This window comes from Tympanuchus pallidicinctus, unplaced genomic scaffold (genome assembly GCF_026119805.1).
Source record: "Tympanuchus pallidicinctus isolate F22 unplaced genomic scaffold, pur_lepc_1.0 scaffold3, whole genome shotgun sequence".
Classification (NCBI taxonomy): domain Eukaryota; kingdom Metazoa; phylum Chordata; class Aves; order Galliformes; family Phasianidae; genus Tympanuchus; species Tympanuchus pallidicinctus.
Window position 1 is genome coordinate 105,822,370 of NW_026294747.1, and position 22,098 is coordinate 105,844,467.

General features: G+C 43.1%; 2 protein-coding genes across 3 annotated transcripts in view; one reads left to right on the plus strand and one right to left on the minus strand.

Annotated features, from left to right (window-relative positions):
* The window catches only part of AVL9 (AVL9 cell migration associated), a 34,776-nt gene extending 25,002 nt beyond the window's left edge, over positions 1-9,774 (minus strand). The window contains exon 1 of the mRNA XM_052692654.1: positions 9,583-9,774. Coding sequence (XP_052548614.1) covers positions 9,583-9,675 — 93 coding nt within the window. The 5' untranslated portion in view covers positions 9,676-9,774. The remainder of the gene's footprint in view (positions 1-9,582) is intronic.
* Positions 9,775-12,482: 2,708 nt separating this feature from the next.
* Positions 12,483-16,385, plus strand: LSM5 (LSM5 homolog, U6 small nuclear RNA and mRNA degradation associated). 2 transcript variants are annotated; one of them, XM_052692674.1, is made up of 5 exons: positions 12,483-12,614; positions 12,890-12,985; positions 13,736-13,763; positions 14,379-14,451; positions 16,117-16,385. In XM_052692674.1, exons 1-5 carry the CDS (start codon positions 12,569-12,571, stop codon positions 16,147-16,149), a joined length of 276 nt encoding a protein of 91 aa, XP_052548634.1. In that variant the 5' UTR covers positions 12,483-12,568; the 3' UTR covers positions 16,150-16,385. The 2 variants fall into 2 exon arrangements, with proteins under 2 accessions (XP_052548634.1, XP_052548635.1); XM_052692675.1 differs by having other exon boundaries at positions 12,532-12,555.
* The last annotated feature ends 5,713 nt before the right edge of the window (positions 16,386-22,098 follow it).

Sequence of the window (22,098 nt, forward strand, 5' to 3'; positions counted from 1 at the left end):
CTACGCAGGATCACCTAAAATTCAAACACTATGCCTGAGAGCAGCGTCCAAACACACCTTGAACTCCAGAAGCCTGGGGCAGTGACCAGAGCCCTGCAGAGCCCGTCCCATGCCCTCCGGTGCACAACCTTTCCCTCACCCCCAACCCTCCCCTGGCACAGCTCCACGCCGTTCCCTCGGGCCCATCGCTGTCACTCAGAGCAGAGCTCAGCGCTGCCCTCTGCTCCCTGTGCGGAGCTGCAGCCGTCAGGCCTCCCCTCAGCTCCTAATGCTAAAATGTTAAGGCAGCTCCTCATTTCCAGGAAAACTGAGGACTAGAACAGCGGGTATGCTTTAAAAGTATATTTACTCTTTAGTTTAGAAGCAGGCATTATGTCTAATCTGTAAAGCACGTGTTGCTGAACTGATGCAACGTGCAATTACCTTGTCTTACAAGGCAGTGAGCATTTGGGTTCCCTATCACAGGATGTCTGAGGGTCCAGTAACAGCTCCCAGTTGACACGCTCCTTTCTAACAAGTAGCATTTGGTTTAGCCCTGAGCATGGACAAACTCAGCTCTCTACCATGCACAAGCAGCCCAACACAGTAGCATCATGAACCACATAACATGCTCTGCTCTGGGGAGCACTAACAAAGCAGGCAGCCCCATACCCTGCATGTTACAGCAGGCAAGGAACTTGCTCTGATTTTTTGTATACACAACTCAGCAAGCTTTCAGAAGCAACGAGCCTGTCTAGATAGAATAGTTTGGCACCACATACGAATGGTGGGATGGATTACCACAATTGGACACAAACCATGAAACAAGGCAGTGCTAGGACAGGAAACTATTGTATCTGCAAGTAAATTAGATTGCCAACTTTGTGAAAGCAGGAAGAGGCCATATTATCAGTACTGGAAAACATTCTGAATTAGGTAGTTAAAAGGTGCAATAGAAGTACAGAAATACAGCTTTTATCAATTCAGTATTAGTTCATTTATTGAAGAGAGGAGTCAAGATTCCAGGCACAGAGTGCCACTTGCACTGCTACTGGGATGGATGTCATGACATATACAGAGCACAAACTGATAGCAAGAGGAAAGCTAAAGGAAATGACAATGCAGGGTGTTAAGTAACTAACGAAAGGTATTCAAGAAGCTTCTCAACTCATACCAGGGCAACTATGGAGGAAATGCTATGGAGCCCTCATAAGAAATATTTTATTTCCTGTCTGGTAATAACTCAAAACACAGCTCTCTCTTTAAAACCTGAAAAACTAAACAAAGAAATGAAATTACATCACACCTGGGAACCTTCCTTGAACAACAAATACAAAATGCTACATGAATGGGTTACACAGACATGCAAAGAGTCCCACCATTAATTCCACAGAAGAGATTAGAATCTGCGGTATGGTTTACAGAAGCAAAGTGTCAGATACTAACTACACCACGTACTTTGCAATGCATTGTAGATTTAAAACCATTAGGATCCCACGCTAATTTGAGTAGCCTTTCTAATAAAGCTAAAAGGCTTCTGTCAGAATATCTACCTGCTGAGCATAAGCTAATCTTGGTATTTCCACTTAGTGCTCAACACATTATAGGCTAATTTTGATACTTGTAATCTTTTAATGATGTTAATAATAACATAATATGTTCATAATGCTCCCTTAAACACTTTAAGCGTTCCTATTACAAGCAGGGAACAGAAACAAAGGAGTTGTGCTCATGATCACAGGCTATCATCCATAGAGCCCCTCAGCTTGCTCCAGGTGAGGGCCAGGTTGGGGATTTCAGGAGCAATTTCTTCTCAGAAGAGCAGGATGCTCTGACGCAGGCTGTGGGTGCTAGTGACTCTGTGCCATTGCAGCAGCATTATTTCAGCTATGGCTGCTTAATACTGCTGAGGAGGAATAGTGCCTTCCTGCTCCCTTCAACTAGATTTCAGTGAAGCTCCTTTTCAAGCTTCTTTTTCTGTCGTTCCTGTAAAAGGCCCTTATTTAACCACTGCAGATCGCCTGTTGCACTGTAGTGCTTACGGCACACCCCCAAATCCAAAGACACAAGAACTAGAGGAAGACAAGGCACATGCAGCACTTACATTGTTATGGCAGCTTTAAGCAAATCTAATAGAGGCACAACCTATTTTAGAGGTCGGTAATTCTCTCTTGGAATCGAGTGCTATAATTAAGGATACAAAAACCTGGAAACACGAGCAATGTTCCAGTTCACAGCAGGTTTAACTTGCTCTTTCCTTAGACAACTCCTCATTCTGCAAACAACTTCAAATATAACATGACAAAAATTCCAATGACATTCACCTGACCTCTTTTGCTCTCTAGACAAAAGTATAAAAGGCCACATGCACTGATTGCTCAGGCCACTGCACATGCTGATTTCTGCAGATAAGCATTATCTTCCACAGCTAAAGTATTTGAAGCTCTCAAATTACAGGATGAGAACGTACATAATTCGAGAAGGTAAGAAACCATCATCTTCTTCTTCTTTCTATAATATCAAAATATATTCAGATACCTTTTAAAAAAATACGTATCAGTTGTTTCTTTTGTTTGCACACCAAGAATAGAATTTACAGCCAGTCAAGTCAGGGAGAACGATCTTCAAACAGTCCACACAAAACCACTCACACAAACACGTAAGTCACACAATACTCAGAAGAAAGCAAACATTGGGTTTATATGAAGAAGACATTAAAATACTCAGAAGTATTTCAAAGGTCTTTCAGACAAACACTGGGATTCCAAGAGCACATGCATTTCTGTATTTACAGTCGTCTGCCACTGAGTGACATTAAGAAGCTATTCTCCACTGCGTATAGAAAATGGCAGCTTATGCTGACCTACTGACTTTACAGAACAGAGATCCCAAGCAAACAAAAGTGACTGGTAGCACAATCAGTCCAAGACACACACGGTACTCCTCCACAGCACAGTTAGAAATTTGTATGTTTAAGTAAATAAAGGGCAATTTGGAACATATTCAAGCATTCCAGAGTATACTCTAGGCCACGTTCACTCATTGCACAAGGACAGATGTGACTCGCAGAGCTGCTCAGGACATTGCGTGCAGAAAAGCCTGGCTTTGTCCTACTGCTTCATAAATGAGAATGCAGATTATAGGCCATAACTGGTGACAGTGGAGCCTACAGGCTTCAGTACAGGTACAAGTTTACACACATTTAGCAAGTCCATGGCCTTGTAGCAGAAATAGAGGATCAGGTTTCTTATGCCACATTAAGTAGTGCAGTAGTAGAGGGCCATTAAAACTTCTCCATGGGCTAACAGCGACTTCTGTGCAACTCCTTCCTTTAAGTTCTTCCAGCTTTGCTGAAATCGTTTTTTTCTTCCTCTCCTTTTAAAAAGAACCAGTTTTCATTTTAACTTTGCCATCAAAATGAATCATTCTATTACAGTACAAGCATATTTTAAGCCTTTCTGCATCATCAGCCTTATCTCCCTGCCTTGCCTTACATAAATAAAACTTAAGATGCAGGGAGCTAAACAAAGCGCCTAGCACAGAGGAGTTCCAGTGCAGAATTACACCTTTCTCTCTACAAAGAGATCACCAAACTCTACAGATGTTCTTCAACACAACTTGCACCAGTTTCTGTTCAGATTAGATTTTTACAAAGGACTTCTATCATATGGTACATAAGAATTTTTTACACTCTGTTGCTTTCAAAAAACTCAAGACACGTAACAGCAAATCGAGTTCTTTATCGCTCACTGTAACAACAGAGCCCTTTCCCTTTATTTCCCATCAAATCAATAGCCATCACTTCAGCTCCTGAAAACTACCAAGGAACTCAGTACCAATTGCTCCAGAAAAAATGACATGAACAGTCCTGCAATCTAGGTTTTACAGTCCTACACTGAAGTAGGAAATCACCAGAGCTAACCCTAACCAAGAGCAGTGATCTGGATGGGTTCCCTGCAGCAACAGCTAATGAACCAAAGAACTGCAGATGCTCTGAAACCAATTACACTGCTTCTGTCTGGCTCTCTAGAATAATCAGTTTATGTTCAAATGCTTTTATGATAAATTTTACAGATTTTTCTCTCTCTCAAGTCCTTTCCCCACCTTTACCCCTGTTTACACTTGAATTTCATAGGCCATTTAGACAAGTAGTTTTTTTTTTAATCAGACAACTATTGAGACCATTCTTAATCAGGTAAGGAACATAGTGTTGTGTCTTCCAGGTTTATGTCAGTGGCAAACCCTCTACTGGAAGATCTACAGATCACTACTTTATTGTGGGCTAAAGCTATTACAGCTGAGACAGTATGAAGCCAATAATAAAATACTGTGAACCCGCTTTTGTCTGAGTGGCTTTTTCTATAAATCAACTTGAGACATCTTGCTCTGTATTCTTGTAGCTAGGAACCATACCACACATGTGAAGGATACATGCTGTGTAGTAAGGAGCTGAGAAGTGAAGATGATCTGAGCAGACAATTGAGGAATCTTACCTTTTTGTCTTAATTGTTACTAATTTTGCAATTTCTGGCTCTAGATTTGTTGGCTTGCAAAAAATATATCTAGCATTCCGCTCATTTTTATTGGACCTTCAGATAATTTCCTCATTTTTCCTGTATGATTTAAGTAGTAAACTAAACAAACCAACCTAATCAAGAACAAACTGCTATTAAGACATGAAAGGCTAAGAAGGAAAGAAATGAAGTTAGCACTTTTTGGTGGGATCACAATGACCTGGTATCTGTGTCAATGAAGTAAAGTTTTCCTCCACAGGGCTCAATTCATTTGCATCCTGTATAACTCAATAGGCTTGTAGAAACTACTATCAAATCAAAACAGAGTGCTTTTGTGATGACAGTGAGCAACTACATGCAATGAATGGATGTAACTACTCTTACCAGGTATCAATAAAGCAACTTCTTAGGACTACTTTTTAAATAAATCAGTCATTTCGTTTTATAGAAATGAAAGTCATGACTGAATACTACACAAGATCTCTGCACATTTCAAGATTTCTGCTTTTATTTAAACAAGTACTGACAAGGGTTCCCATAACAAGTCAGCCTGTACGTACAAAGGGAAGAAACTCATCATAATGCATGCTTCAAGCAAATTATCATTCCCTTCTTTAATGGGCTGGATGAGAGCATGTCAAATACTGTAAGGATCTACATTACAGCCAAGCTTCTCCTCCCATTCTATAAGCATAGTGCCATGACTCCATCTTCCTTTTGGCAAAATGATGAGCAAACAGCACTTTTGGAATATTTCCCTGGTACCACAGTATAATTCAATAGCTAATCGGACCACGTGAGGAATTTAGGGACTTGCTAGCAAAACCAAACAAAAGCACACAGCTTCTCCAAAAGCTCACTTAATACTTTGCTGGAGAAAACTTCTTAAAATGGATTTTTTTATTTTTTTTTTAACTTTAAAAATGCAGTACATAACTTTTACACAGCACAAAGCCATCTTCACAGTGAGGAGCGACTCGAGGTTTAACAATTACACAGGATACTAAGAACTCAGACTAAATGTACGTATGGTAAACCTCAAATTTCTTACATAACCACACTTCAAAGGGAAATCACACCCACAGTATAACAGTGTGTCCTTGGAAGGGGCAGGTAGAAAGAACGTCGTGTTTGCACTATGAATCAAGGGGCACATGGAAGTGGACAAATCCCTTGGATTTCACTCTTCTTTAAAACAAATATATCCAGACTTTTTTATGCAAGAAAAAGATGTTCTAATACATTTCCAAATCACACAAAATGCTTTGTTGCATAGGTAAGTACTGGAGAAGTTTAACCTGTAAGTGAAACAGGAACAGCTGCACACTTCAGACAGTCAAAATCTAACCAGAACAATACTTGCCTAGCACTGCATAAGAACCCAGTTACTTGCTACCAACAGCAGAGACCACAATGTCAGTGCTTGTTTTCAACTTAATACATATCAGCTTTACACCACGTTTCTGAGAAAGTCAGGTGATGAAGACACCTATGATCAAGTAATCTGTCAAAATGCCTAACTCTGTATGCATTTCTTGGTAACACTACTGAGAGAACACAGATGGAATCAAAGAACTGAAAGGAGCCTTCTCAGGGAAAAAAAACCAACAACAAACCAACAACACAGAAAAAACCCAAACCCCACAAGTTTAATTGCTGTTATTACAGGCTATATGATCTCTCATTTTCAAACACACTAAGTTCAGCCTGTATTACTCTCATTCAAAAGCTGCACTGTAACTTTGCTTTTCTATAATTCATTTATCATATCCAATCTATATAGCTTGTCCAGTTCACATCCATTTGTTCTTGTGCCAGCACTGTCTTTAAGATTAAATAAATATTTTTCCTCCTTATTTTTCACTTTCTGACATTCTCTTGGAATACACTCACGTGTAATGCAGTGGTCCAATGAATACTTCAAATACCATTAGCAAACATAATCAAGAGGAGTCTCGGATCATCAGCAGAGCTGTCTTCTGCAGACTAACTCTGAACAGAATCAGTGAACTGACTAGCAGAAAACCAAGCTAGCAGAAAACCAACTTACCAAAACAAAGCTAATTTTTTCATCACCTCAGTTCCCCATTTCAGTTCACCACAGAACTGCTTCTCCTTTGCAGCAGTGGAAAAGTGGCAGAGAGAAAAAGGGTAGAATACTCACTTACTCACTGAAGTCACTGAAAGCATTTATCTGACTATAGCCTCAAAACTGACTTCATTAGCCTACCCAGCCTCTTCCAAGTCATCTTCCTTCTCTAAAACAGACGGTTCAAGGAGTGTCACTTCCATTTCTGGTAGTGGCAGAGATAATCTGAATCCATTTGTACAAAGGTTGGATCGGAATGTTTATACAATGATAAACATATTAATACAATTATGTTACAGGAAAACATGTTGCCCCCTTTCCTCCAAATCACTCCACTTTTGTGGCTCATCCTAGATCACATGCAGTCTTTTTTCCTCTTCCAGAGGTCTTCCAATGTTAATTCCTAAGCATACATCCTTATTATTCATTCCTATTACATGACTTTATCATGCATCCCTTTTCCACCATTGCAGTATTCATTGTTATCCAGTTGCATGACATCCCAGTCTTCCTTTGTACCAGTGACTCCCCAGCTTTGGTAATCAGTGTTAGATTGGCATGAGTACATGCTGCCATAGCCACTCACAACACCCCAAGTCAGTCTTGAGAAACACCAGTGCAAGCATCTCTCAGAACAGCAGTTCCTCTTCTGACACAAATCTGTTGCTGCTTTATCTTCTTCATACTGATCCTTACCCGAGTTCTAGCTCTTGTACTAATTCTCCAGCATCTCCAGCTTCAAAAAAGATTTTGTTGTACTGTGAGATACATTAGCAAATTCAAGGCAGATTAGAGCTACTACATCTCTTTTACAGATAAATTAAATCAATCATTAATTCCTATAAAAGATGCAGGCCAGTCAGGCATAAGCTGTCTTTAGCGAATCCACATAGGCCTCACTCTACTTATTTTCATATTGTTAATTAAATTCTTGCCTTCACAAATTCTCTAGAGCCTTGCATGCTGCTGATGAAGCTCATTAGGCTGTAGCTGTGCATCTCCCTGCCTTCAGTTCTTTTTGGATAAATTGTATGTATTTCAGTAACAAATCTGTTTAGTCAGAGCTAGAACACATTTAGAAGCCTTGTTCTTAGTGCTCCAGTGTCACGGATGAATTCTTCTTAAATTCTGAAAGGAGCTATCTGAATTCTTTAATCAAGCCAATGGAACTTCTGCTTTGCCTCCCCATCCCATCTTTATTCTCATGCTTGATATCATTACTTTCACTGAAAAAGATGACAAAGAATTTGTTTAAAATAATCTGCATATGATTGAAAGAAATAAGCCTCCCTTTCCGCTTACCAACTTCCCTCATCCAGTTCTTTTTACATTAATGTGCCTGAAGACTGCTGTAGTTGGCTTTCCTTCAGAATGCCAGGCTGTTTGTGGCTCTAAAAAACGTACTTATATTCCTGCAGCTCTTATTCTGGTGACACTGCTACTGCTTCTCCCTCCCAAACTAGCTTCCTCTGCAAATTCTCCTATTAATGTCTCAAGATAGAAAAACAGAAAACTTGAAGTTCTTCCCATCCATTTTTTGACAACACTTGAAAAATCACTTCTTAAACCATATTACTGGCTTCAAGGTACAATTCGATATTATTCATAGTTTTGGTTTGCTATTGCATCCAACCTGCATAATGTTACAAGTAGTACAAACTCAGATAAGACGAAAGCCACATCCACTTTTGTCTCCAACCTATGCTTTTTCTAAGTGGCCAACGACAAGGGCGAGGGCACCTTTATAGCTGTTCTTCCTAAGACACTCAATGGATCTTCATCTCTTAGCAGTATTTGGCAAGAAAGCAACTTGCTAAATATTGCAAACCTTGCAACCCAAGGTGATCTAATTACATCTGGAAACTGATCCCAGGAACAGATGCTGGATGCCTCGAGAAGAAAGGGTGCATGATAAAACCATGCAGATCTCTTGGAAAAATGGATTTAAGAACACGTACAATGAATGACCACTCCTCAGCTTTAGCCACCGTGATATGACAGGGTTTTTTTTTTACATGTTATCATCCTGAGCTCGTTTAATTTCCTGAATTATTAACAAATACTAACTTAACTCCTGGGTAACATACAAATATGATGTTCACATCAGAACAAATTCTCAGATAGCGAACACAGCATAAAATAATGCTTTCAGAACGCTTGTAAAACAGAAAGCTCCATGGAAAAGACTGATCTGCCTTCTGTCACTCTCTAAAGAACTTCTAGAAATGCTGAAGCACCCTGCTGCAGCAGTGCTCCCTTATCTGGATTGCTTCAGTTCTCCAGCAACCAAAGTATACCGGACCACTTGAAAAAACCATCTGCTTAAAGAAAGGCTGCTAGTCCTGCAGACACTGCAGGTCGAGCCCAACCGTACAGTATCTGCTGTATAATAAAAGAGTGACATTTGGAGACGAGCTGGGCAACAAAATCTGATTCCTAGGGTTTTCTTTCACTTTAGGAATGAAAAGACCAAGCATTCGGAGTTACCCTGGAGCTCCACAACATTTAAAAACAAACCAGCAATCATGTGATGAGAAGTTATTCATCATTTGAAAACTATTTGCTTTCCTGAGCACGGCGCTGCCTTCCGAAGCAGAGAACGCAATCTCCTCAGGTTCCTCGATTCTGCCCTGTCACAGAACGTGCAACGACTGCAGAAGTTTAAACGTCAGATGCATCCCTTCATGTAAGACTTGAAAAAAAGAGTTCGAATTGGATCAAATGCAAAAAAAAAAAATCCTTCCTGCAACAGCCTCGCCAAGATTAAGTTGGAGAGCAAAGGAGGAAACGCAACGAGGGCACAAAACACCTACGAAACACAGGACACGGAGGGCCTACGGGACGCCGGCGGTGCACGGCTGTCGGGAGGCCCCGTCTCCTCCAGGCAGCCCCGCACGGCACGCTGCCGCCCGGCCCCGGCACCCCACAGCCCGCACCGGCGGCGGCTCGCCCAGCCCGGAACCGGGGCGGGCTCCCGGGGCCCAGCACCGCGCCCCTCACCTGGCAACCCTTCTTGTGATGGAAGCCCACCACCACGATGTGCAGCACTGGACCCCGCGGAAGGGCGGCCGGCGGCGCGCCCCGCTTCTCCATGGAGCCCGGCGATGGCCGCTCGGGAGGATACCGCCCGGGCCGGGCTCTCGCTCCGCCTCCCGGTGCCGAAGACCGGAGGGACGGAGCTCAGCCGACTGCGCTTCCGCAGCGCCCGGCGGGAGGAGGCGGGGCGGGGCCGCCCTCGTTCCCCTCGCCCTGCCCCCAGCCGCGTTGTGTCCCCCGGCTCCCGGCTGTACTCGGCTGCGAGGAGACCCGCGTGGAAAAGTGCTTGGTTTTATTAAAATTTAAGGGTGCTTTATTAAAATTCAAGGGTGTTTTATTAAAATTTCAGCAGGGATGCTGCCGGCTGAGAAGGGAGAGAGAGAGAGCTGTTCTCTCTTTTAACTCAGAGCCCCGTGACAGTGCAGAGAGCTGCATCTGCACCCTGCCTCGTCTCGGGTGGAGGCCGAGCAGGCCCGTGGCAGGCCGAGCTGGAGCCCGATGTGATGTCAGTGCACTCTGGTTGCTGAACGTCAATCAGCAAAATCGAGTTTGTGCTGCTGCTGCTTGTGCTGTTCTGTTAAATGTGTATTATGGTAACCTGAGAGAGATGGTTCAAAGGCTTATCTGAGAGCGAGTGCAAATTTAGAGAGGCAAAAATGAACGATCCTCACCTGCCTGCCCCCTGATCATGCTCCCTCATTAACCTTGGTGATTTGGTTCGGTTTGTTTAAACCATCAGCACTTAGCAGAGATTGTGCTCACGTCTCTAAGGTCCTCTGTGGAAATCAGAGGAAGATGGTCTTTTTGAAAAGAACTATAATAGAATAGCGCTCAGAGAAAATCTCATTGCTAACACAATACACAGAGGCTCAAATTATAACAATAAAGCACGTAATTACGTATTGTTCCTCCGTTTCAACAAAGGTGCCATTATATATGCTTTAGGGAGCAAAAGATAAGCTACAAGGAACAATCCAGCACTGGAAACTGAATGAATTCTTACTGGTTTTATTCTGCAACTTACTTTCATGATATTTAATGTAATTTAAAAAAAAAAAAAAAGAAAAGGGAAAAAAAGAACCCAACCTTATCCATTATCTCTCGCAGAAATGAGATAAAGGAAGAGAAGACAAATGGGAGTACTTAGAACTCATCCTCAGTTCATTAAATAAAGGGCAGACTAGCACTGCTCTCACAGCTACGGGTTTGCATTCCTGAGGCTTCTCCATGATACTGCTGAATAATGGTGGCTTATTGCTTCTCTGAATAGATGATTGGATTTTTTTCACTGCTTGAAATTTTCTTTCTCACTAAGGCAATAAAAATGTGGGACTGAACAGTGCGACACTGTTCCAGGAAAACTGATTGACAGCATCCTTCTTCACAGCTGACATGGTTGTTTTTTATGAAAAAGGAAGGAAGGGTAGAGCTGCAACCAAACAGAAGCTCTTAGAAAAGAAGTTCCTACTGGAGTTTTCTTTCTTAATGTATATCTAATAGATATCAATAAAAATTCAGCCATATACCAGAGCTGCTCTAAAAGTAGTGCCTCCTGTCTTATTATGTTGGCCCATGATGTCAGAGGTGGATGTTGGTGGTATGGCAGTAGGGGTTGAACCTTCCTGCCAATATTCCTGCCAATATATTTTGTTGCTGTGTGACAGCTGGTAGCGGAGGGGCAGTCTGACCAAGTGGCATCTGACATGGAAGTGTATCTGAAACAAAGGTGTGGAACTGAATTCCTCTGTGTGGAGAAAATGGCACCCATTGGCAGCTGGGGCTGTTCAGCCTGGAGAAGAGAAGGCTCTGGGGCTTCTGATAGCAGCCTGTCAATATAAAGGGGGAATATAAGAAAGAAAGGGACAAACTTTTCAGCAGGGCCTGTTGTGAGGGGACAAGGGTAAATGGTTTCAAGCTAAAAGAGGAGAGACTTCAAATGGGTATAAGGAAAAATTTGTTTACAGCGAAGGTAGATGTTCAGAGGGCTGGAGCACTTCTCCTATGAGGAAAGGTTGAGTGAACTGGCATTATTTAGCTTGGAGAAGAGAAAGCTTCAAGGAAACATATTGCAGCCTTCCAGAACTTGAAGAGAGCATATAAACAGGAGGGAGAACGGCTGTTTGTGTGGGTGGACAGTGATAGGACAAGGGAGAATGGTTTTAAACTGAGACAGGGGAGGTTCAGGTTGGATATGAGGAGGAAGTTTTTCACCCAGAGGTTGGTGAGGCACTGGCACAGGTTGCCCAAGGAGGCTGTGGATGCCCCAACCCTGCAGGCATTCAAGGCCAGGCTGGATGTGGCTCTGGGCAGCCTGGGCTGCTGGTTGGCGACCTTGCACACAGCAGGGGGTTGGAACCAGATGATCTCTGTGGATCCTTTTCAATCCAGGCCATTCTACGATTCTGTTATTCTATGACCAGAGAGGTGGTGGATGCCCTGTCTCTGGAGGCATTCAAGATCGGACTGGATGGGACTCTGAGCAACCTGCTCTAGCTGTATGTGCCCCTGTTGAATGCAGGGAATTGGACTAGATAACCCATAAGGGCTCTTTCCGACTCAGTTCTGTGATTCTATGGTTCCGTGTGAGCACAGCAGAGCAGCAGGCGGTCCATTCAAACTGGCAGCAGTGACTGTGTGCCACTTTCATTGGGGCAGATTCTAATGAGCACAGCATGCAGGCTCTTGCTTTGGCTGGGGAAAATGCACAGCTAATGGTGGTGACTATGTTGAAAAACAGCTTTGTAGCTGGGAAGTCGCTCTGTTGAGCAGTGTTATTGCACTCCTCCTTGGAAATAAATAGGAGGTGAAAATCTGGTAAAACACCATTAGAGGGGAGAAGCGGCGGCGGCGGAACGAGTGCTCTGCCGGCTGCTACTCAGGGCTGCGTCCCGCCCTCCACAGCCTCTACTTCGGCGGGAAGCGGCAGCGATTGCCCAGGTCTGGCGGCAATATGGCGGCCAACGCGAGCACCAACCCGTCGCAGCTCCTGCCGCTCGGTGCGCTGCGCTGCAGGCGGGCTCCCGCGTGGGGTCGGGCGGGGAGGGAGGAGGGCCGTGACCGCGGTGGGGGAGGCCGTGACAGGGAGTAACTGGGGAAATACGTGCGGCGGGCGTAGCGTTGCCGTGAGGGAGCCGTTCCTCCCGGTCGGTCGGAGATGGTGGGAGCTGGAGCGTCGTACCGCGGCTCGGCCGCCTCGGAAGGCACTTCTGGGTCGATTGGGTTCGTGTAAATACACTGACGCACTTTATTGTTGTGGTTTTTATGTCTGCAGAGCTTGTGGACAAATGTATAGGTTCTCGCATCCATATCGTGATGAAAAGCGATAAGGAGATTGTCGGGACGCTGCTGGGATTTGATGACTTTGTCAGTATCCTTTGGTGGATGTTATCGGTGGGCATCAGCTTCATGGGGGGACTCAGCTCGTTTATTGTTCACTTACATTAAGCTGTTTGGTGTCAGGTTTTGGTTTGTTTTGTGTTTTTTTGTTTGTGTTTTTTGGCAGCTAAAATCATAGTTCAGTGTAAAATAGAAATGAATTGCTCAACTCTGCCCTTGTGAGGCCCCATCTGCAGCACTGCGTCCAGGCCTGGGGTCCCCAGCGCAGGGAGGATGCAGAGCTGTTGGAGCAGCTGCAGAGGAAGGCCATGAAGGTGATCAGGGGGCTGCAGCACCTCTCCTATGAGGGAAGGGTGAGGGAACTGGGATTGTTTAGCTTGGAGAAGGCTCCAGGGAGACCTCACTGTGGCCTTCCAGTACTTGAAGAGAGCTTATAAGCAGGAGAGACTTTTTACATGGTCTGGTGGTGATGGGGAAAAGGGAGATGGTTTTAAATTAAAGAGAGGAGAGTTAGATTAGATGTTAGGAGGATTTTTTTTTCACTGAGAGGGTGCTTAAGCACTGACAACAGGCTGCCCAGAGAAGCTGTGGATGCTTCTGTTCCTGTGTACGAGGCCAGGCTGGATGGGCCCTGTGGCAGGATGATGTAGTGGGTGGCAGCCTACCCATGGCAGGGGGTTGGTCTTTATTGGGGACTGGGTGGGCTTTAAGGTCCCTTCCAACTTAAGTCATTCTATGAAAAGCAATCTGGACCTTATTTTCCTTGAAACTGAACTTTCAGATATGGTGTTAGAAGATGTTACAGAATTGTAAGTATTGCTTTTGCCTGTCGTTGCTATTTAAACTTGGCTTTCCTCAGAAAGAATGTGGTATAAGGTCTGTTCAAACACAAATACTTACAAACTGAGCAGTTTTTATCCTGGACCTAAACTATACAGGATGATCTGTTCAGGACAACCATGTCATAGAGTGGTTTTGCATGATTTATTTCAGTGAATGCTCAGAACCAAATTCCTAGTTTGTAACCTTAATTTTGCATGGGTTCTCTGTTGAACTTTCCAGTTGTTTTTTACATTGCCACAATGGCTAGTTAATTAATAAGTTGTCAGACTAAAGGACTAAATATTTTTTACCTTATGCAGCGTTGCTCTTTGAAACCTATTTTGAGGATCAGTGTTATTGAAGAAATTGCCAAGTTTTAGAGGGCAAATCTGTGTTTTTATGTGCTGAACAGAAAAGTACAACAAATTTATTTAGTTGCCAAGTGACTTTCCCTGCCTAGGGGGTCAGTGTATCAAGTTGATGCTGCAGTGTTATTCCCAGTAAATGTCATCTTAATATGTGGATTTGCATCAGTGCTGCAATCAAAACTGTAACCATTGCTGATGATTATATGCTCATATTTTTTTCTAATATTGCTTCAGTGAGATCACGCCTGAAGGCAGAAGAATCACAAAACTAGACCAGATTTTGCTAAATGGAAATAACATAACAATGGTAAGTCATCACTGCAAAAAGTCTGCTTGTGTTTCTTTTCTTTACCTGTAAATCTGTGATTGAATTCAACTACTTGAGCTACTTACCTAGTTTCCAAGGCATATGTCTTTATGAGTGATGCTGGAAATGTGATCTTATTGCTACATTTCATATATTTTACAGTTTAAAATGCATGACAAGAGGAGTGTGAGCATGACGACAATTTTATTTGGGTAAATGCATTTTTGGTTTTTAATAAGGTGTGTGAGGGAATCTTTGGAAGAGTCTGGTTGACACAGTGGCTTTTAACTCGTGAGTGTCTGTAAGTCTCTGGGATGGGATACATCCATTATGTCTAAATGTGTTTGCAGCAGCTTGGATGCTTACAAGCTTGTTAATCATTATTAATTATTATTATTAATCATTATTATTAATCATTGTCATGTGATGTCTAGCACTGACAAAAATAATAAGGTGGAGCTTTGTTGGACTATAACGAATCAGAAGCACTTCTTGTTTGTTACTCGCTGATGTGTGTAGATCAGTGATGCATAACTGCAATATTGTTTTAGTACTAAGTGAATTCTGCAGCTTCTTAGATACTTTATTACAACAGCAGACTCGGAGTGCTTCATTTGCTTACCTGCACAGATGGCTGCAAAATCTGGACTTCCTGCATAAGGGCATTCGTGTTTTGGTGGCAAGAGAGGAGGAGGGCTGACTTGAGTCTGTCTGCTCTGTGTGAATGGGGAATAATCTCCACATTGCTATCTCACCGTTCTGAGTAAATGCTATTTTGACTTAATTTCAAAACCTTTTCTTGCTTTTATGGGTAAAATAATTATCATCCAATTGGTCCGGAGGCATTCTTCCCTTGAAGAAGGTGCTAGTGATCCTTAAAGTACACGTATTCAGCAAAACCCAACTGTGCTTCTGTACTGGGGATCTTGTGCCTCTTTTAAGGGTACATCTTACTACGTCAAGAAAACGATGCCATAAAATTACTGACTCTGTCTCAAGAGCACCCCTGGTCTTTGTATTTTGGAGGTGTGCTGCTCATTGTTAAGAAAATACAAGTAAAATGATGTTTGATCTTTTTTTTCCCTTTACCTTTGTTTACCTTTTTTTTTTTCTTTAATATTTCCTTTTATATTTACTCTTCAGCTCTTTATTCACAGGAAAATACTGTGCTGGCTTGTTTCCTACTGTCTGTAGAAAGGTTCAGTCTTACATATATACCTGTAGAAGCTTTGCTTATCACTAAAAGTCGGAAAGAGCAAAAGAACTTTTCAGCATAGCAGTGGTCTGGAAAAGAATCTGCAATTGAAGAAATGCTCTTGAAAGGAGGCATGATTCTTTGTCCTTTTGAAAACAAACTGTAGAGTTCCGAGATGGAATCATCATCTTGGAATGAATAACAAGGACAAAAAATATACTGTGTGTTACTTAGGAATCCTTTCTGCACACTGTGAAGCGTTCTTTGTATTTTGGAGTTTCTCTTTGACATGTGCTCCTCTTTTAGTGACTGACTTCCTTTTTTGAGACAACAATGAATAGAAAAACTATTTTTGTGGTCAACTGTGTAGTCCCTATCTGCTAAAATGTTTTAAAGGAAGAACTGTCATGTATGAATTTGAATAACTCAAATCCATGATGCTAAGACAAAATTATCTTCTTCTTTTGCAGCTGGTTCCTGGGGGAGAAGGACCTGAAGTATAAATTGATACAGATGTCGTCTCTGAAGACATGTTATACATCATCTAAACAGAGCCTTGGGGTGTGGGTGGGTTTTTTTGGTTGTTTGTTTACATACTAGCAATTTTGACATTTGATAAAAAACAAAGATTTCCTGTTCAGGAAAGGTGCATTGCTAATGCTGACTTTGTAAGTTGAAATCATGACTTTCTTGTAAAGACATACTAATTTGCTCAGAATAAAGGCTTTTGTTTTGTTAAGTGTTGTATTTTGTCATGTAAGAGCATCAGTTTATAAGAGCTGTTCTATTCTATCAATCAGTTTAAAACTGTGTTTCAGTTACTTTCAGCTTTCTGGTTTTCTGTTTATTGCATTCATTTATGGCCCAGTCCTATATATAGTACGAGCATATTTCTTAATTGGAATACAGTCAACACAAAGGTGGATCCTTTGTTTAAACTCTGCTTCATGCTGTGGCACCAGAAGCCATGTGGAAAAGTGCAGTAGGATTCTGGTAGCACTTGCCAAGTGAATGCATCCATTTGATGCTCAGCAGCCTTTGGCTCTGCTGTGTGAGTTTCAGCTCTCTTGGCCATCTTTTGCTTGGTACTTACACTTTCTTACAGTAAAGATGCTAACTATATTTGGCACATAAGAGCAGACAGGTGAGACTTCAGTCCATATTTAGCAGTAAAAGGCTGGTGAAACTTTTAAATTCCTATCAGTGCTGATTTCATCTTTACCACTAAGTGGAGCTGTTTATACTTTTAAGCTAGGAGCTGCACATGGCAGCTTAGAGTTCAGAGTTGCCATTTTAGTCAAAAGATCATCTCTCATTTTGTTTTCCTGTGATTTAAGGAGTTGGCAGATGCTGGGGGTAACTACTGCTTCAGGAGAATTTCTATGAAGTAAGACATTGGTGTATGTGTTGGTCATTCAGGTGAGCAAACATCTGATTCTGAATCATGTCCAGTGCAGCTTGTACTTCATCATATTCTACTTACCTGATTCCTATGTTTAAATCTCTTTGGTGAAGAACTGCGGGTGCCTGCTGTTGCTACAGATACATAGGGTAGAGTATGGACTCGGAGGCAGGAGGAAATGCCTTTCCTTCCCATTACCAGAAGTGGAAATGAGAGTTGAAGGAAGGAGTTTGGGAGCAGAATTCTGTGAGGAAGTAGCCCTGGGTCCTTTTGCTTTGCTGTATCTGACAAAGAGCTGTGTTCTATCAGCTGGGTTTCAGATTGACATATGTTATTTCTTGCTTTAGCTTTTTCAGGGGAAAGAGGCTCTCTCTTCTCCAGGGAACGTGCTCATTAAGACCTAGTTCTTCTGGACATATCATCTGCAGTTGTCATCGTTGAATCTAAGCATTACATTTATCCTGGCTTGGATCAGGAATGGTGAGCAGGACCAGGGCAGTCATCCTGCCCTGCACTCAGCACTGGTGAGGCCTCACCTCGAGTGCTGTGTTCAGTTTTGGGCACCTCAGCACAGAAAGGACATGGAGGTGCTGGAGCAGGACCAAAGAAGGGCAGCAAGGCTGGGGAAGGGCTTGGAGAATATGGCCTGTGAGGAGAGACTGAGGGAACTGGGGCTGTTCAGTCTGGGAAGAGGAGGCTGAGGGGAGGCCTTACTGCTCTCTTCAAATACCTGAAAGGTGCTGGCAGCAAGGGTAGGCCTGGTCTCTTCTCACTGTTCTCAAGTTGCACCAGGGTAAGTTTATGTTGGATATCAGGAGAAACTTCTTTACAGAAAGGGCTGTTAATCACTGGAATAGGCTCCCCAGGGAGGTGGTGGAGTCACCATCCCTGGATGTGTTTAAAAACTGTTTGGATGTGGTGCTCAGGGACATGATTTAGTTGTGGGGAGTTAGGGTAGCATGGTTAGGTTGTGGTTGGACTTGATGATCTTTACTGTCTTATCCAACCTGAGAATTCTATGACTGACTTCCTGAATGGTTTTTCATTTCCAGCTTTTTAAAAAGTATGTCAACTAAAATACTTCAAACAAAAAACACATGTATTTGATTAAAACATCTTTGTTTGGATCCTTATTTCCTACAAATGAGTCTTTTCACTGGAGCACGTCAAAGATTTCTAGCCAGCCTAGTAGTTCTATACATATTTTAGTGTATGCCATGCAGTGTTTTGAAAGCATTGCTGAAGAGTAGGGTTTTTTTGTGTTGGGAGGGAAAAAACAGATACTGGCTTAAAAGCAACCTTTCAAAGGGAAAGGTAAACTTGTTTCTTTCAGGAGTTTTATTCAAGCAGCACAGATATTTTGTGCTGTCAGGATTTTGTTTCTTCCAGAATTAACATAAAAATTGTGTTCCTTTGCTTCCTTGTTCTGTTGGTTGCATGCTCCCCTCAGAGGACGTGCTAAGCGTTGTCTCAGGAGGGCATTTTCCTTCATGACTTGCAGACATCACTCTGAAGACAGTTTCATTTCTTCTAAATGCTGTTCACATTTAATGCTGCTCGCATTGTAAGATGGAAAGATTTGTAAGTATGAGCTGAACATTTAAAGTATTCTGGAGTGGTCTGATTTGCACTGTGTTTAGTAGTCAGCATCGGCTGTTGCTTTGAAAGTGCAAGGAAGCTTTTTCCTGCTGATTTCATGAATATTTTTTTTCTCTGCTTCTCTATTTACTTCTTTGACATGCAGGAAGCTCCCGAAGGATGGGTGGTGTCACAAGCACTCAGGCAAAAGGATTTCCACTTTAATTCAAATAATTGGCATGTGTTTGTTAGGTTGCTGATGCCTATAAAAAGTATTTCACTATGGTAATAGTCCCAGGTGACAAAGCGGATAGGTCTCTCGGTTTAATTAAGCCTCTCTTGCATTGCAGATTTTCCCATCCCATCCCCCATCAAGCTTATATAAAAAATCAAGTAATGGGGCCATCTTGAAATAGAAATGTTGGTGGGTTTTAAGGCAAGGTGAATTGTTCGTTGGTCTGCCTTACAGTATTCTGTAAGTTTGGTTTTGTTTGTTTGTTTGTTTGTTTTGCCCAGCAATTGCTAAATTAAGCTTCATGCTACTGTTACTTATTATGGTCATTTTGAGGGAAGAGTGAATGAATACATTATGGCTATATTGCTGTAGAGAAATTGCAGTTATGGCTAGTAATTATGGCCATGTTATTGTAGGAAAGAGACTGAGTGTCTGTGTTTATTCATACTGGATATACATTCTTTGTTAGCTATGTATAACTAATTATCCACACACTTAGCTAGTAATTAGAGTTCATAGAGTGGTTTGGATTGGAAAGGATGTTAGAGATGGTCTAGTTTCAAGCACCCTGCCATAGGTAGGGACGCCTTTCTCTAGACCATGGGCTGCTCAGTGCCCTATCCAGCCAGACCTTGGGACATCCACAACTCCTGCAGTGCCTCATGACCCCCGTATGAAAGAATTTATTCCAAACATCCAATCTAAATCTGCTGTCTAATTTAAACTGTCCTATCGCTGTACTCTTGGTGAAGAGTCCCTCTCTAGCTTTCCTTGGGCTGAACACCAAGCAAGGGTTTTGAATTCACAAAGTAATGTTGTGTGATGGCACCAGGCGATGGACTGTGACCTGGTGGCCCTCTACTGTGTATACTGGGGCACAGTAGAGCCTCGCCCAGCCAGGCTTATCTTGTCTCAGGCTGAGTACATTTGTGAGGCTTGGAAAAACTAGCAGGTCTTCCTTGGGTTGTGCTGTGGGGCTCTGGGAGATGTGTCAGCGCCCATCCCTACAGCATTGCCTGCATTTCCCTGGTCCTGCCTGGCTCAGGCAGCAGGGCCCCTAGGGCTGCAACTGATGCTTGACCCTGTGCCAGAGGGGAGCATGAGATGGGCCAGCTGTAGGGTCAGGAGGGTTTCTGGCTGAGGGTCTGGAGCACTGTTGCTTGCTGCAGGGCAGCCACTGACAGTGGCCTCCTCGGAGTGTGAAGCCCCTGCTGTAGTGGCACAGCAAGGAAGCAGCTGTTCATCTCCCAGCCCACTGCAGTGGGAAGGGCATGAGCAATGAGGAATCATTTTTCATCTGCCGTGACTGGAAGCTCTGACACCTGCATGGTTGCCTGCAAGCACACGTTGTGCCCCTGCTGCATCCTCCTGCGGACCAGGAGGAAACAACTCACCTGCTGGCTCTGCAGGAGGCTTATGAGTGCCCTCCACTCCTCAGTGCAGGCAGATGGCTCTTTGCCTTGTGTTATCACGCTGCCATCAGAGTGCAAAGCAGAGAGCCACCAGGCAATCTCCTTGCAGCCCACTGCCACCTCATGCCCTGCTCCATCGGGCAGCCCTGCAAGTCCCACTGAGGAGGAACTCCTCAGCACTCCCCACACAACTCCTGGGGATCTCAATGCACATCCCACCATGCCCGTCTCCAGGGAGATGGAGGAGCCCCAGGGGGAGCTGGAGTAGGTGGCAGGAGTGGGACCTTCTGCCAGGGCTGCAGGTATAGCCCTGCCACTCCTGGCTGGAGCAAAGACCACTTCATCCAGGACTCGGTGTCCCAGGAAACGAAGGGCTCACAGTACTGAGGGCATTTCACAACACTGAAAAAGGCCATCCCCATGGCACCATGAGCAAGGCTTACATGGATCTTTAATAATCAATCATAAAAAAAACAAAAGCGTAACTATTCCGTAGACAATGCCTCGATCTTACTCAGAGCTCAGGGCAGAGCTTGTGGATGCTGTTATCAATGGAGTGTGGTGTTTCTGACTACAGGATACGAGGGTTTGGACTCAGCAGTCCCCAACACAGTTCCCTTGGTCCCTGTTGCTGCTACCAGAGAACAGAGATCAGCACTGCCCTCTGCTCCCCTGTGAGGAAACTATAGGTCTTGTGTGAGAATGGTGTTCAAAATACCAAATCAGGGAACGGCTGTAGCCAAGCTGGGATGGATGAGGAACAATGCAAATAGGAACAAGTTGCATATTTTGGTTGCACTAGCCTCTCTGTGCAAAATTTCAAAGGATGTAATGATGTTGGGTACTGTGAATATTTGGAGAAATGATAAGTGCTGAAATTCTGAACTTGCAGGCGAGACCCACCATTGAAACATGACTTTTCTAAGGGAAGAATTCCACTATCAATGCTGTCTGGTGAGAATGTTACCTCTTGGAATTTTCTTCTGAAGTTGTAGTGTTAGGTGAGATTTCATGGGTTTTTGCAGATATTTCACAAAGAATCAGAAACTCAGGAAGGAAAGGCTGTAAAAGCTTTGTTCTAAAATACAGATGTCTGTAAGAGGGCAGTAGGAAAATGTTTCGAGACAAGACTGTCTTAGCACCTATCGTGTGTTTGCACCTCTTTGGTTATTTTCTCCTCTCCTGTCCTCCAAAATCTTCTGAGAGTTTTAATGTGTATTGCACACTACTTCATTAAAACACATAGAGCATATTAAAATACACGCAGAGTGTTTAAAATAACTGAGATGCACACATGCTACTATTATATATGGTTTGTGTTCTGCATCTAAAATTACATGTGCAGAGTTGTTTCCTGCTACTCAAGAATCATAAAACTAAGTAATAAATCTAAGAGCTTCAGTATAGATTGTTTATTAGCAAAGATTTATTATTAAATCCACACGGCTGTGTTCTTAGGGTTTGTGAGTCTGAGCTGATGAGTATAATATGCATATAGATAATAGCTCACAGCTATTCATGTAGGAGGAAATGGCAGCTCATTCTCATCATTTGAGGTCACTGGATCTCATTTGAGATCACACAGCAGTGCTACAAAGATGATCAGTGCAGGGGCTGGTGGGGCTGAGGGGATTTGTTTCTGTGCAGTAGCACGGCTGCAGGATGCTGCTGAGTCTCGAGGTTGCGTTGTGCTGCCAGCAGCAGCTCAGCATCACACATTTGTTCTTTTGCCCCCTCTCCCAGTGGGATGAGAAAAAGGCAAAGAAAACAAAACTCATGGGTTGAGATAAAAACTATTCACCAAGACAGAAAAGGAAAATAATAG

What these genes read in the sequence shown, in the direction of transcription:
- LSM5 (XM_052692674.1), top strand. Translation starts at nt 12,569, where the DNA reads ATGGCGGCCAACGCGAGCACCAACCCGTCGCAGCTCCTGCCGCTCG. An exon ending in GTCGCAGCTCCTGCCGCTCG is followed by an intron (nt 12,615 to 12,889) that starts GTGCGCTGCGCT and finishes TTATGTCTGCAG; the next exon opens with AGCTTGTGGACAAATGTATA. An exon ending in ATGGAAATAACATAACAATG is followed by an intron (nt 14,452 to 16,116) that starts GTAAGTCATCAC and finishes CTTCTTTTGCAG; the next exon opens with CTGGTTCCTGGGGGAGAAGG.